General features: G+C 52.3%; 1 protein-coding gene across 2 annotated transcripts in view; it reads left to right on the top strand.

Annotated features, from left to right (window-relative positions):
- The first annotated feature begins 3,943 nt into the window (after positions 1–3,943).
- The window catches only part of LOC144605169 (MAP kinase-activated protein kinase 2), a 65,715-nt gene continuing 55,704 nt past the window's right edge, over positions 3,944–13,954 (top strand). For both annotated transcript variants that reach the window (XM_078420247.1, XM_078420248.1), the window contains exon 1: positions 3,944–5,029. In XM_078420247.1, the coding sequence (XP_078276373.1) occupies positions 4,742–5,029 (288 nt within the window). In that variant the 5' untranslated portion in view covers positions 3,944–4,741. The remainder of the gene's footprint in view (positions 5,030–13,954) is intronic.

Here is a 13,954-nt window from a genome sequence, read left to right on the forward strand (position 1 = left end):
CGCTCCAGTCGATGGGACATGTTGGTTGGTGTGGGCTAGTTGGGCCGAAGGGCCTGTTCCCACACTGTATCCACACTCTATGCCTCCCTGAAACCGGAGCACCCAGAGGAAACCCAAATGGTCTCAGGGAGAACGAGCAAACACCACACAGACAGCACCGGAGGTCCAGATGGAAGCTGGGATCCTGGCGCTGTGAGGCAGCAGCTCTACCCGCTGCGCCATTGTGCCGCCCACATCAAGCTTCTAGCACCAGCAACTCCTTGTGTCTCTGTCTTTTAACATTGTTCTTGTACCTGCCCCCACAGGCTCCTCTGGTGTTCGTTCACTGAACAGTGCAGAGGGATTTCAGATAATTAAAATCACAAACAATTCCCCTGTGAAGGGATAATCCACCACAACCTATTCTCCAGGGCTCTGTCCCGCAGATAGACTCCACAATCAGGTAAACAGACAATTATCTCGGATTTTGTTTTATGTTCCCGCTGAACAACACGTCAAGTTAACAGAGCGGAGCCTGTTTTACCCAGTGCCGCGGCTCATTGTTCCACACTGCATCAGGTAAGGCAGTAATTGCCATAACGACCGCACAGTGATGCAGCGGGTAGAGCTGCTGCCTCACAGCGCCAGAGACCCGGGCTCCATCCCGACTACGGGCGCTGTCTGTACGGAGTTTGTACGTTCTCCCGGTGACCTGCTTAGGTTTTCTCCGGGCGCTCCGGTTTCCTCCCACACTCCAAAGACGTACAGGTTTGTAGGTTAATTGTTTCCGGTAAAATTTGTCCCTAGTGTGTGTAGGGTAGTCCTGGTGTACTACCACTGATCGCTGGTCAGTGCGGACTTGGTGGGCCGAAGGGCGTGTTTCCACGCTGTGTCTCTAAACTACACTAAGCTAAAGTTATGGGTGGACTAAATGCTTAGGAAGGAACTGCAGATGCTGGTTTAAACCGAAAATAGACACAAAATGCTGGAGTAACTCAGCGGGACAGGCAGCATCTCTGGAGAGAAGGAGGAATGCTCTTGACCTGAAATGTCACCCATCCCTTCTCTCCACAGATGCTGCCTGACCCGCTGAGTTACTCCAGCACTCTGTGAAACGTCACCTATCCGTGTTCTCCACAGATGCTGCCTGACCCGCTGAGTTACTCCAGCACTCTGTGAAACGTCACCTATCCGTGTTCTCCACAGATGCTGCCTGACCCGCTGAGTTACTCCAGCACTCTGTGAATGTGTTCAATCAAGTAACATTGAACCACCGTCACCAGACCTGCGGTTGGGGCGCCACCTGGTGTTCATTGACAACAATTCAATTCAGATTTTGTGCAGGAAGGAACTGCAGGTGCCGGTTTAAACCGAAGAAAGACACAAAGTGCTGGAGTAACTCAGCGGGACAGGCAGCATCTGTGGAGAGAAGGAATGGGTGACGTTTAAGGGTCGAGACCCTTCTTCAGAGTGAGAGTCGGGGGAGAGGGAAGCGAGAGATGTCAACGGTGATGTGGAGAGAAAGGGAACAAATTATGCAAAAAGGGTGGAACCCACAATGGTGCATTGTTGGCTGTGGGTTAGATGATGACGAGTTCTACGGACAGTGGAACTCAACAGGACGACCATGAAACTAGTACGACGACTGAGGGGAGGGGGGGGGGGGGGAGAGCAAGAGTTACTTGAAGTTAAAGAAGTCAATGTTCATACCGCTGGGGTGTAAACTACCCAAGCGAAATATGAGGTGCTATTCCTCCAAATTGCGCTGGGCCTCACTCTGACAGTGGAGGAGGCCCAGGACAGGAAGGTCAGTGTGGGAGTGGGAGGGGGTGTTAAAGTGCCGGCACAGTGGCGCAGGGGTAGAGTTGCTGCCTCGCAATGCCAGAGACCCGGGCTCGATACGGGTTTGTAGGTTAATTGGCCTCGGTCAAACTGTAAATTGTCCCTGCAAATTGTCTGGTCTCTGGTCACTGGCCACTGGCCACTGGCCACTGGTCACTGGTCTCCGGTCTCTGATCACTGGTCACTTGTCTGTGGTCACCGGTCACTGGCCTCTGGTCTATGTTCCCTCTCATTATGTCCTATTATCCCACCGTGCTGGTGCAGGGTGTGGACCTGTTGACCAATGCCCAGCCTCCACAGATGCTGCTCACAAGGTCATAAGGGATAGGACAAGAACTAGACCATTCGGCCCATCAAGTCTACTCCGCCATTCAATCATGGCTGATCTATCTCTCCCTCTCAACCCCATTCTCCTGCCTTGTCCCCATAACCCCTGACACCCGTGCTAATCAAAAAGCATCTGTCTCCTCCGGCTTCACGGGCTCTGTATCTCGCAGCCTGCTGCTTGTGCAGGGCCTGGAGGGTCCACACTGTTGGCTAAGTTGGCCCAGAGATCTTCTTCTTTCGTGTCCATCAATCAAATGTTACATCGCTGTCATCGTCCGTCCTGTAAAGGGCGCAAGCTAAAGGCCGGCGACAGTCAGTGGCAGCCTCACTCATACAGTAGATGATAATAGACAATAGACAATAGGTGCAGGAGTAGGCCATTCAGCCCATCGAGCCAGCACCACCATTCAATGCGATCATGGCTGATCACTCTCAATCAGTACCCCGTTCCTGCCTTCTCCCCATACCCCCTCACTCCGCTATCCTTAAGAGCTCTATCCAGCTCTCTCTTGAAAGCATCCAACGAACTGGCCTCCACTGCCTTCTGAGGCAGAGAATTCCACACCTTCACCACTCTCTGACTGAAAAAGTTCTTCCTCATCTCCGTTCTAAATGGCCTACCCCTTATTCTTAAACTGTGGCCCCTTGTTCTGGACTCCCCCAACATTGGGAACATGTTTCCTGCCTCTAATGTGTCCAATCCCCTAATTATCTTATATGTTTCAATAAGATCCCCCCTCATCCTTCTAAATTCCAGTGTATACAAGCCCAATCGCTCCAGCCTTTCAACATACGACAGTCCCGCCATTCCGGGAATTAACCTAGTGAACCTACGCTGCACACCCTCCATAGCAAGAATATCCTTCCTCAAATTTGGATGCTGGTAGCAGATCCGTTTCCAGCCCCGTGACGTGGACGTGAAAAGGCCGTGGGGCCTCCCCAGAGATGAGTTTAGTTCAGTTTATTGTCACGTGTCCGAGGTGCAGTGAAAAGCCTTTGCTGCATGCCAACCAGTCAGCGGAAAGACTGTACAAGATTACAATCCAGCCATTTACAGTGTGCAGATACAGGGTAAAGGGAATAACGTCCAGTGCAAGATCAAGGGTGTTTTATTGTCACATGTCAGTTGGAACAATGAAATTCTTACTTACGCCTCAAAATATGTAAACAGGGTACTCTGTAAACAATGTGATGAATGAGGAAACAAGTTTAAGAAAAAAAACTGCAGATGCTGGTTAAAAACGAAGGTAGACACGCAATGCTGGAGTAACCCAGCGGGTCAGGCAGCATCTGTGGAGAGAAGGAATGGGTGACGTTTCGGGTCGAGACCCTTCTTCAGACTGAACGAGGGGCTCGACCCGAAACGTCACCCGTTCCTTCTCTCTCTCGAGATGCTGCCTGACCTGCTGAGTTACTCCAGCATTGCGTGTCTACCTTCGAGAAAAAAAAGTTTAGTATATATATACCGTATATACACACACAAAACCTTTTTTTCTCGTTTATTACATTGTTATGTGTGTATTATATTATGTGTGCATTATATATATATATATACACACACACACACGCGTAAAACAGACAATAATTGTGCTAAAAGACGAAACCAAAGCCCTCAAGTCTGACGAAGGGTCTCGACCTGAAACGTCACCCATCCCTTCTGTCCACTGGGTTACTCCAGCTTTCCGTGTCTATCCCCCAAGTCTAAGTAGTTCCGAGCTGATTTGGAGGTGGTATGTGTTGTTTAATAGCCTGATTGATGGCTGTCGGGAAGAAGCTGCTGCTTCTGAACCTGGACGTTTCCAGGCTCCAGGCTGCTGGCCCTCCTTCCCTCTGCTGCGGGACCGGCCGAGTTACTGACCCCCCGGCACTGGGTGTTTGACCGGGGCGCTGGTGTTTGCCGGGGGGCGCTGGGCTTTGCCCAGTGTGTTGTGCCGGTGGTGATCGCCGGTGTTTGCACCGCCCTGTGAGCGGGGACCGGCGTTGACGTAACGCATCACTTTCCACTCAAACTCCAGGAGAACAAACTGACCGGATGGAAGGAGCGGCGGCGGAGGAGTAGTGTAGTGTGGAGTAGTGTAGTGTGGAGTAGTGTAGTGTGGAGTAGTGTAGTGTGGAGTAGTGTAGTGTAGTAGCGAGCCACAGCCTGGCCTGTACCTAAGCCTTGCCCGGCCCGGCCTCAACCTAAGCCTAAGCTAAGCCTTGCCCGGCCCAGCCTGAGCCTTGAGCGGCCGGCCTCCACACTGTAACTTTGCCCGGCCGCTACAGTGTAACTCTGTCCACAGGCCGCTACACTGTCTCCGGTCGCTACAGTGTAACTCTACCCCGGGTCGCTCCACTGTAACACTGTCCCAGGGGCGCTACAGTGTATCTACCCCGGGTCGCCACAGTGTAACTCTGTCCCAGGGCCGCTACACTGTATCTCTGTCCGGGTCGCCACAGTGGAACTCTGTCCCCGGGTCGCTCCACTGTAGCACTGTCCCAGGGCCGCTACAGTGTAACTCTGTCCCCGGGTCGCTCCACTGTAGCACTGTCCCAGGGCCGCTACACTGTAGCGAGCGCCCAGACTCACACAGTGCCGGCTCCCAGCGCCACGATGTTGCCCAGCGCGGCGACGGGCCGGGAGCCGCAACAAGGCGGGCAGATCCCCGCGCTCCCCCCGCCGCCCGGAGCCCCCCTGTACCCCCCGCCGCCCGGAGCCCCCCTGTACCCCCCGCCGCCCGGAGCCCCCCTGTACCCCCCGGCGCCCCGGAGCGGAACACAGACCAAGAAGAGCGCCATCACCGACGACTACAAGGTCACGGCGCAGGTGCTGGGGCTCGGCATCAACGGGAAGGTCCTGGAGTGTTACAACAAGAAGACTGGCCACAAGTACGCGTTGAAGGTGAGTCTGCCCCGGCCCGGCCCGGCCCGGCCCCGGCCCCGGCCTCTCCTGCTCCCTGCCCCGGCCCCTGCCGCTCCCTGCCCCGGCCGCTCCCTGCCCCGGCCCCGGCCTCTCCCGCTCCCTGCCCCGGCCCCGGCCTCTCCCGCTCCCTGCCCCGGCCTCTCCCGCTCCCTGCCCCGGCCTCTCCCGCTCCCTGCCCCGGCCTCTCCCGCTCATTGCCCGGGCCCCACCAACGCCAAACCCCAGGCCTTGCCTGTCTGTGTGTCTCTCTGTCTCTGTGTCTCTCTGTCTCTGTGTCTCTCTGTGTCTGTGTCTCTCTGTCTGTCTCTCTGTGTCTGTGTCTCTCTGTGTCTGTGTCTCTCTGTCTGTGTCTCTCTGTGTCTGTGTCTCTGTGTCTGTGTCTCTCTGTCTGTCTCTCTGTGTGTCTCTGTGTCTCTCTGTGTCTCTCTGTGTCTGTGTCTCTCTGTCTGTGTCTCTGTCTGCCTTGTGTGTCTCGTGTATCTGTGTGTGTGTGTGTGTGTGTGGACTTCCACCGGGTGAATCTTGCCCCACATCCTGGGCCCGTTTGCGTTGTTGAGTTTTCCCACAGTCTGGTGTCCCGGGACGAGGTTGGGCGCCGCTGGGGGACAGAGCCGGGCCGGGCCAGGCCGGGCCGGGTAGCTCCACTTAGTCCCGGGTGCCAGGCTCGGCCTCTCCCGTGTTATGATCCGTGGTGGCTGGCTGGCCGGCCCTGATGTGCATCATTGTGGTTCCGGCCAGATTTGTGCGGCGATTCTCACTGTTTACAAAGTGGCTTGAGTTTGGCTAACGCCGTGTGTCTGTGCTTACTGTAACTTAAAGATCGTAACATCTGTAAAGATTTAATGGGAATCTGAGGGACAAATTCTTCACACAGAGGGTGGTGGGTGCATGGAACAAGCTGCCAGAGGAGGTAGTTGAGGCACGGACTATCCCATCGTTTAAGAAACATGTAGACAGATACATGGATAGGAAAAAAATGGCAGATGCTGGTTTAAATCGAAGGTAGACACAGAATGCTGGAGTAACTCAGCGGGTCAGGCAGCATCTCTGGAGAGAAGGAATGCTCTCCTGAGATGCTGCCTGACCTGCTTAGTTACTCCAGTGTTTTGTGTCAAGGTACATGGATAGGACAGGTTTGGAGGGGCATGGGCCAAACGTGGGCAGGTGGGGCTGGGACATGTTGGGTAAGTTGGGCCGAAGGGCTTGTTTCCGTGCTGTATCACTCTGTGACTGCACTGATGGAGATTTGTCATTCAGTGGATCAGCTTATGTGGAATATCTCTGCAACAGGACGTTGTGGTCAGTAAGCTGTAATTTCCTAGTTTTAAATTCAATGATCCAATGAGCCTTGTGGTCAGGTATGCGTGAGGGTTTCTGTGCATGGAACCACACTTGGTATTTTTGTTGATCTTTTAATCGAATGCCGGTCTGAGTTTCCTCAGCTGCCGGGGATCGCATCAGTTGACGGACACGGTCTGAGTTTATCTCTTCGGGTTTTTACCGTGGAGAAAGACACGGAGACTTGGGGGAACCTGTGGCAGTCAATGGAGATGTGTTGAGGACAGACGATGGCACTAAATGCTGGAGTAAGTCGGGCAGCATCTCTGGAGAAGAGGAATGGGTGATGTTTCGGGTCGAGACCCTTCTTCAATCATGAGGCCAGCCTGTGTTTTAGTTTAGTTTAGAGATACAGCGCGGAAACAGGCCCTTCGGCCCACCGGGTCCGCGCCGACCAGTGATCCCCGCACACTAACACTATCCTACACACACTAGGGACAATTTTTACATTTACCCAGTCAATTAACCTACAAACCTGCACGTCTTTGGAGTGTGGGAGGAAACCAAAGATCTTAGAAGGCAGTGGAGGCCAATTCTCTGGATGCTTTCAAGAGAGAGCTAGATAGAGCTCTTAAAGATAGCGGAGTCAGGGGGTATGGGGAGAAGGCAGGAATAGGGTACTGATTGAGAATGATCAGCCATGATCACATTGAATGGCGGTGCTGGCTCGAAGGGCCGAATGGCCTCCTACTGCATCTATTGTCTCTCGGAGAAAACCCACGCAGGTGCCTAACATCTGTGGTGGGCACGTTACTGGAGAGGATTCTGAGGGGTAAAGAATGTACTGTACATACATTCAATTTAATGAATTCACACTATTTTACACCCCCCCCCCCACCCTGCCACTCGTGGGGCCCACTAGTGTGAAACCCCGTCCCTTATTTGGAGGGGCGTCTCCACCACACCCTGCCCCCCGTGTCCAGCAGCGGAAGGCCCCTAGACTGTGGTCCTCCCCCACAGGGCCTTGGCGTTGGCTGCCCTGAGCTCCAGTGCGCCCCTCAGCATGTACCCCTGCAGTCTGCCCATGCATCTATGTCCCACCCACACCGCCTCCAGTAACAGTCCCAGACCTCCACAGGTGGCCCATCGTGAGCACGCTGCCAGTGAACTCCACAAAGTCTGGGTGCGGGTTGCATCTGAACTCTGAGGAAAGTAGGTCCCGATGTTTGGCCGGCTTTGACTTTTGGAGCGATATCTGTGTCAGGAGCATTTCAGATACCGGTGATTGGTGTTGGTGTTGTGCATAGTCCTGTGTGACCAATGCAAACTCTACCCAGGCAGGAGCCCTCGAACGGTAGGACACTGAATAATTAACAACAGGAAGTATAAGAAGATAACTGCAGATGCTGGTACGAATCGAAGGTGTTTATTCACAAAATGCTGGAGGAACTCAGCAGGTCAGGCAGCTTCTCGGGAGAGAAGGAATCTTGACCCGAAACGTCACCAATTCCTTCTCTCCCGAGATGCTGCCTGACCTGCTGAGTTACTCCAGCATTTTGTGAATTACCAACAGGATACTTACAATTGAGCCAAACCCTAACTTTCGTGCCTTTACTTATGTTTGATTCCATCTGTCTTGGGACAGAAATAAGTCTGTCTGCACTATACAGGTCATAAGTGATAGGAGTAGAATTAGGCCATTCGGCCCATCAAGTCTACTCCACCATTCAATCATGGCTGATCTATCTCTCCCTCCTAACCCCATTCTCCTGCCTTCTCCCTGTAACTTTGTACTCGCTGGAATTTAGAAGACTGAGGGGGGATCTTATTGAAACATATAAAATTCTTAGGGGTTGGAGAGGCTAGATGCGGGAAGATTGTTCCCGATGTTGGGGGAGTCCAGAACCAGGGGTCACAGCTTAAGGATAAGGGGGAAGTCTTTTAGGACCGAGATGAGAAAACATTTCTTCACACAGAGAGTGGTGAATCTGTGGAATTCTCTGCCACAGAAGGTAGTTGAGGCCTGTTCATTGGCTATATTTAAGAGGGAGTTAGATGTGGCCCTTGTGGCTAAAGGGATCAGGGGGTATGGAGAGAAGGCAGGTCAGCCATGATCATATTGAATGGCGGTGCTGGCTGGAAGGGCCGAATGGTCTCCTCCTGCACCTGTTTTCTATGTTTTCTATGTTTCTATGTAACCCCTGCACCCGCACTGATCCAGATTCTATTCTTGTGGTGTTAACTTGTGTCTCATTGTCTTAAATACATTTTCCATGCACTGGCCCCCAGAACAGAAACTCCTAGATTCCCAGAGCACAGTGCAGGAGCAGGCCATTCGGCCCACGTTAGCTGTGCTGTACATGATGCTGAGTTAAACTAATCTCCTCTGCCTTCATGTGATCCATATCCCTCCGTTCCCTGCACATCCATGTGCCAATATAAAAGCCTCTTAAACACTACGAGCGGCACGGTGGCGCAGCGGTAGAGTTGCTGCCTCACAGCGAATGCAGCGCCGGAGACCCGGGTTCCATCCCGACCACGGGCGCCGTCTGTACGGAGTTTGTACGTTCTCCCCGTGACCTGCGTGGGTTTTCTCCGAGATCTCCGGTTTCCTCCCACACTCCAAAGACGTGCGGGTTTGTAGGTTAATTGGCTTGATAGAAATGAAAATAGTCCCTAGTGTGTGTAGGATAGTGTTAGTGTGCGGGGATCGCTGGTCGGTGCGGACTCGGTGGGCTGAAGGGCCTGTCTCAGCGCTGTGTCTCTAACGTAACCCACTATCGTATCTGCCCCCATCACCACCCGTGACTGGGCTGCTGATCGGACGTGAAGGTCTCGGTCAGGTCGTGACTGGCCATCACACATTTTCAGGGGGACTTCCTTTGGGAGGAGGTGGAGGGGGGGGGAGGTGGGGGGGCTCTCGTGATGGAGTCCGGATTAAAGGTGGTGCCGGACAATCATTGGTGGAGCTGCACAGGTTCCCTTCACGGAGCGGCGCGGTAACTGCCGGTCCCAGCCCTGCCGTTTGTCCGCGCGTACCTTGTCTCGCGGCCTGTGGGTCGGCACAGCGAGGTCTCAAAGCTCTCGTTATTAAAGGGTCCGTTGTCATTATCGGGGACGTGTGTTGTGGCTGATTGTGGAGTGTGTGAGTGAGTTGTTATTTATAATTACAGCCAACAATCTGATAATTGCCGGCTGTGCTGTTTACTTGAATTACGATGGTGAAATGGTTTTACTGATGCATTATTCTGTTTCTGCTGGTTTTGTGCCGTGCATTACCACTGCACAAATATTTTGACCAAGGCTGACTCACGTTTCACGGAAATAGGCCCTTCGGCCCAACCCACCCATACCAGCAAAAGATGCCCCACCTGGGCTAGTCCCACCTGCTCGCATTTGGCCCATATTCAGTTCAGTTTATTGCCACGTGTACCGAGGTACAGGGAAAAGAACGGCACGGTGGCGCAGTGGTAGAGTTGCTGCCTTACAGCGAATGCAGCGCCGGAGACTCAGGTTCCATCCTGGCTACGGGCACCGTCTGTACGGAGTTTGTACGTTCTCCCCGTGACCTGCGTGGGTCTTCTCCGAGATCTTCGGTTTCCTCCCACACTCCAAAGACGTGCAGGTTTGTAGGTTAATTGACTGGGTAAATGTAAAAATTGTCCCTAGTGGGTGTAGGATAGTGTTAATGTGCGGGGATCACTGGGCGGCACGGACTTGGAGGGCCGAAAAGGCCTGTTTCCGGTTGTGTATATATGATATGATATGATATGATTATGAACGATTGCAGCAGGATCTGGATCGATTGGCCAGGTGGGCAGAGCAATGGTTGATGGAATTTAATACAGAAATGTTAGAGGTTGTATTTTGGGATGTCTAACATGGGCAGGACCTACACAGTGAATGGTAGGGCTCTGGGTAGTGTTGTGGAGCAGAGGGATCTAGGAGTACAGGTGCATGGTTCCTTGAAGGTGGAGTCACAGGTAGATAAGGTGGTCAACTAGGCTTTTGGCACATTAGCCTTCATCAGTCAGTGTATTGAGTACAGAAGTTGGGAGGTCATGTTGCAGTTGTATAAGACGTTGGTGAGACCGCATTTAGAATATTGTGTTCAGTTCTGGGCACCATGTTATAGGGAAGATATTGTCAAGCTGGAAAGGTACAGAGGGGATTTACAAGGATGTTGCCAGGACTAGAGGGTGTGAGCTACAGGGAGAGGTTGAGTAGGCAGGGACTCTACTCCTTGGAGCGCAGGAGGATGAGGGGTGATCTTGTTGAGGTGTATAAAATCATGAGAGGAATAGATTGGGTAGATGCACAGAGTCTCTTGCCCAGAGTAGGTGAATCGAGGACCAGAGGACATAGGTTTAAGGTGAAAGGGAAAAGATTTAACAGGAATCTGAGGTGTAACCTTTAGACACAGAGGGTGGTGGGGGTATGGAACGAGCTGCCAGAGGAGGTAGTTGAGGCTGGGACTATCGCAATGTTCAAGAAACAATATGGGGAGAAGGCAGGAGAATGGAGTTAGGAGGGAGAGATAGATAATCTCATGTCCAGCACCCTCAATGAGTCCCAAAGAGCTGGAGTAACTCAGTGGGTCAGGCAGCATCTGTGGAGAACATGGATAGGTGACGTTTCACAGAGTGCTGGAGTAACTCAGCGGGTCAGGCAGCATCTGTGGAAAACATGGATAGGTGACGTTTCACAGAGTGCTGGAGTAACTCAGCGGGTCAGGCAGCATCTGTGGAGAACATGGATAGGTGACGTTTCACAGAGTGCTGGAGTAACTCAGCGGGTCAGGCAGCATCTGTGGAGAACATGGATAGGTGACGTTTCATAGAGTGCTGGAGTAACTCAGCGGGTCAGGCAGCATCTCTTGAGAACAGGAATAGATTATGTTTCGGGTCGAGGCCCTTTAGACTGAAGAAGGGTCTCACCCCGAAACGTCACCTATTCCTTCTCTCCAGAGATGCTGCCCGACCCGCTGAGTTACTCCAGCTTTTTGTGTCTATCTTTTGAAAGAGGTTTGTGTGTGTACAGAGCTTGTCTGAGGCAGCACCACATCATAACTGATTGATTGATACCGTATTGATTGATACTTTTATTGTCATATGGTAGAATGGACCGCTGGTAGAATGAGTGGGCCGTGAGTCTGTCGCAGTGTGGATTGTGATTCAATAATACCATTGTTTATTGGGATGTATCACAGCCTGCTTTGGGAACAGCTCCATCCAAGACCGTGACAAGTTGCAGCGAATTGTGGACGCAGCCCAGACCATCACACAAACCAACCTCCCGCCCACCGACTCCATCTACACCTCACGCTGCCTCGGCAAGGCCAGCAGCATCATCAAGGACCAGTCTCACCCCCGGTCACTCCCTCTTCTCCCCTCTCCCATCGGGCAAGAGGTACAGAAGTGTGAAAACGCACACCTCCAGATTCACGGACAGTTTCTTCCCGGCTGTTATCAGGCAACTGAACCGTCCTACCACAACCAGAGAGCAGTGCTGAACTACTAACTACCTCATCAGGGACCCTCGGATAATATATGATCGGACTTTTCTGGCTTTACCTCGCACTAAACGTTATTCCCTTATGTGTCGGAAGAAACAGCAGATGCTGTTTTAAGCCAAAGATAGACACAAAATGCTGGAGTAACTCAGCGGGACGGGCAGCATCTCTGGAGAGAAGGAATGGGTGATGTTTTGGATTCTGAAACGTCACCGATTCCTTCTCTCCAGAGCGATACTGCCCGTCCCACTGAGTGATTCACTTGTGGATCTGTACACTGAACAGCTGGATTGTAACCATGTATAGTCCTTCCACTGATTGGTTAGCACGCAGCCAACCTTGGTACACGTGACAATGAACTAAACTGAATTCTTTTTGTTTGCAATATTGGACTAGAGGCACAAGAAACTGCAGGTGCTGGAATCTTGAGCAAAACACAAAGTGCAGGAGGAACTCTGGGTCAAGCAGCATCTGTGGAGGGAATGGTCAGGCAACATTTCAGCCCTGGAACCTTCTTCAGGGGGTTGGAGGTGGACAGAGGAGTGGGTGTGCGTGGGACACACATTACCAATGCCAATGGCGCAGCGGGTAGAGCTGCTGCCTCACAGTCCCAGGTTCAATCCTGACCTCGGGTGCTGTCTGTGTGGAGTTTACACGTTCTCCCCGTGTGGGTTTAGTCCGGGTGACAATAGATAATAGGTGCAGGAGGAGGCCATTCGGCCCTTCGAGCCAGCACCGCCATTCAATGTGATCATGGCTGATCATTCTCAATCAGTACCCCGTTCCTGCCTTCTCCCCATACCCCCTGACTCCGCTATCCTTAAGAGCTCTATCTAGCTCTCTCTTGAATGCGTTCAGAGAATTAGCCTCCACTGCCTTCTGAGGCAGAGAATTCCACAGATTCACAACTCTCTGACTGAAAAAGTTTTTCCTCATCTCTGTTCTAAATGGCCTACCCCTTATTCTTAAACGGTGGCCCCTGGTTCTGGACTCCCCCAACATTGGGAACATGTTTCCTGCCTCTAACGTGTCCAACCCCTTAATAGTCTTATATGTTTCGATAAGATCCCCTCTCACCATTCTAAATTCCAGTGTATACAAGCCTAGTCGCTCCAGTCTTTCAACATACGACAGTCCCGCCATTCTGGGAACTAACCTAGTAAACGTACGCTGCACGCCCTCAATAGTGCTCCGGTTTCATTCCACATCCCAAAGACGTGCGGGTTTGTAGGTTAATCGGCCCCTGTGTAAATTGCCCCCTGGTGTGTAGGGAGTGGAAGAGAAAGTGGGATAACATGGAACTAGTGTGAACGGGTCGACACAAAATGCTGGAGTAAATCAGAGGGACAGGCAGCATCTCAGGAGAGAAGGAATGGGTGACGTTTGGGGTCGAGACCCTTCTTCAGATTGCAGAAGGGGTGATGGATGGTCGGTCGGCGTGGACTCGGTGGGCCTGTTTCCCAGCGGTATCTCTAAACTATAACATGTCGGGACACAGCGTTGGTACAGAGCCAGGCTGCTGGCAGGGAATCAAATCCACCCCCTCTGGCCTCAGTCTGATTATTCAAGCGCTCTCGGAACTCATTGACAGAAATTCTTGAACTGTGTCAGGAAGGCAGTGCTGGCAGTTCCAAGGCTTAATGTCCAGCTGGGTTATCTTGGTGACCTCCTCCATCCTCGCTATTCTTGCTATTGAGGGCGTGCAGCGTATTCTTGCTATTGAGGGCGTGCAGCGTAGGTTTACTAGGTTAATCCCCGGAATGGCGGGACCGTCATATGTTGAAAGACTGGAGCGACTAGGCTTGTATACACTGGAATTTAGAAGGATGAGAGGAGATCTTATCGAAACGTACAAGATTATTAAGGGGTTGGACACGTTAGAGGCAGGAAACATGTTCCCAATGTTGGGGGAGTCCAGAACCAGGGGGCACAGTTTAAGAATAAGGGGTAGGCCATTTAGAACGGAGATGAGGAAAAACTTTTTCAGTCAGAGAGTTGTGAATCTGTGGAATTCTCTGCCTCAGAGGGCAGTGGAGGCCAATTCTCTGAATGCATTCAAGAGAGAGCTGGATAGAGCTCTTAAGGATAGCGGAGTCAGGGGGTATGGGGAGAAG

Source organism: Rhinoraja longicauda, chromosome 24 (assembly GCF_053455715.1).
Source record: "Rhinoraja longicauda isolate Sanriku21f chromosome 24, sRhiLon1.1, whole genome shotgun sequence".
NCBI classification, from domain to species: Eukaryota; Metazoa; Chordata; class Chondrichthyes; order Rajiformes; family Arhynchobatidae; genus Rhinoraja; species Rhinoraja longicauda.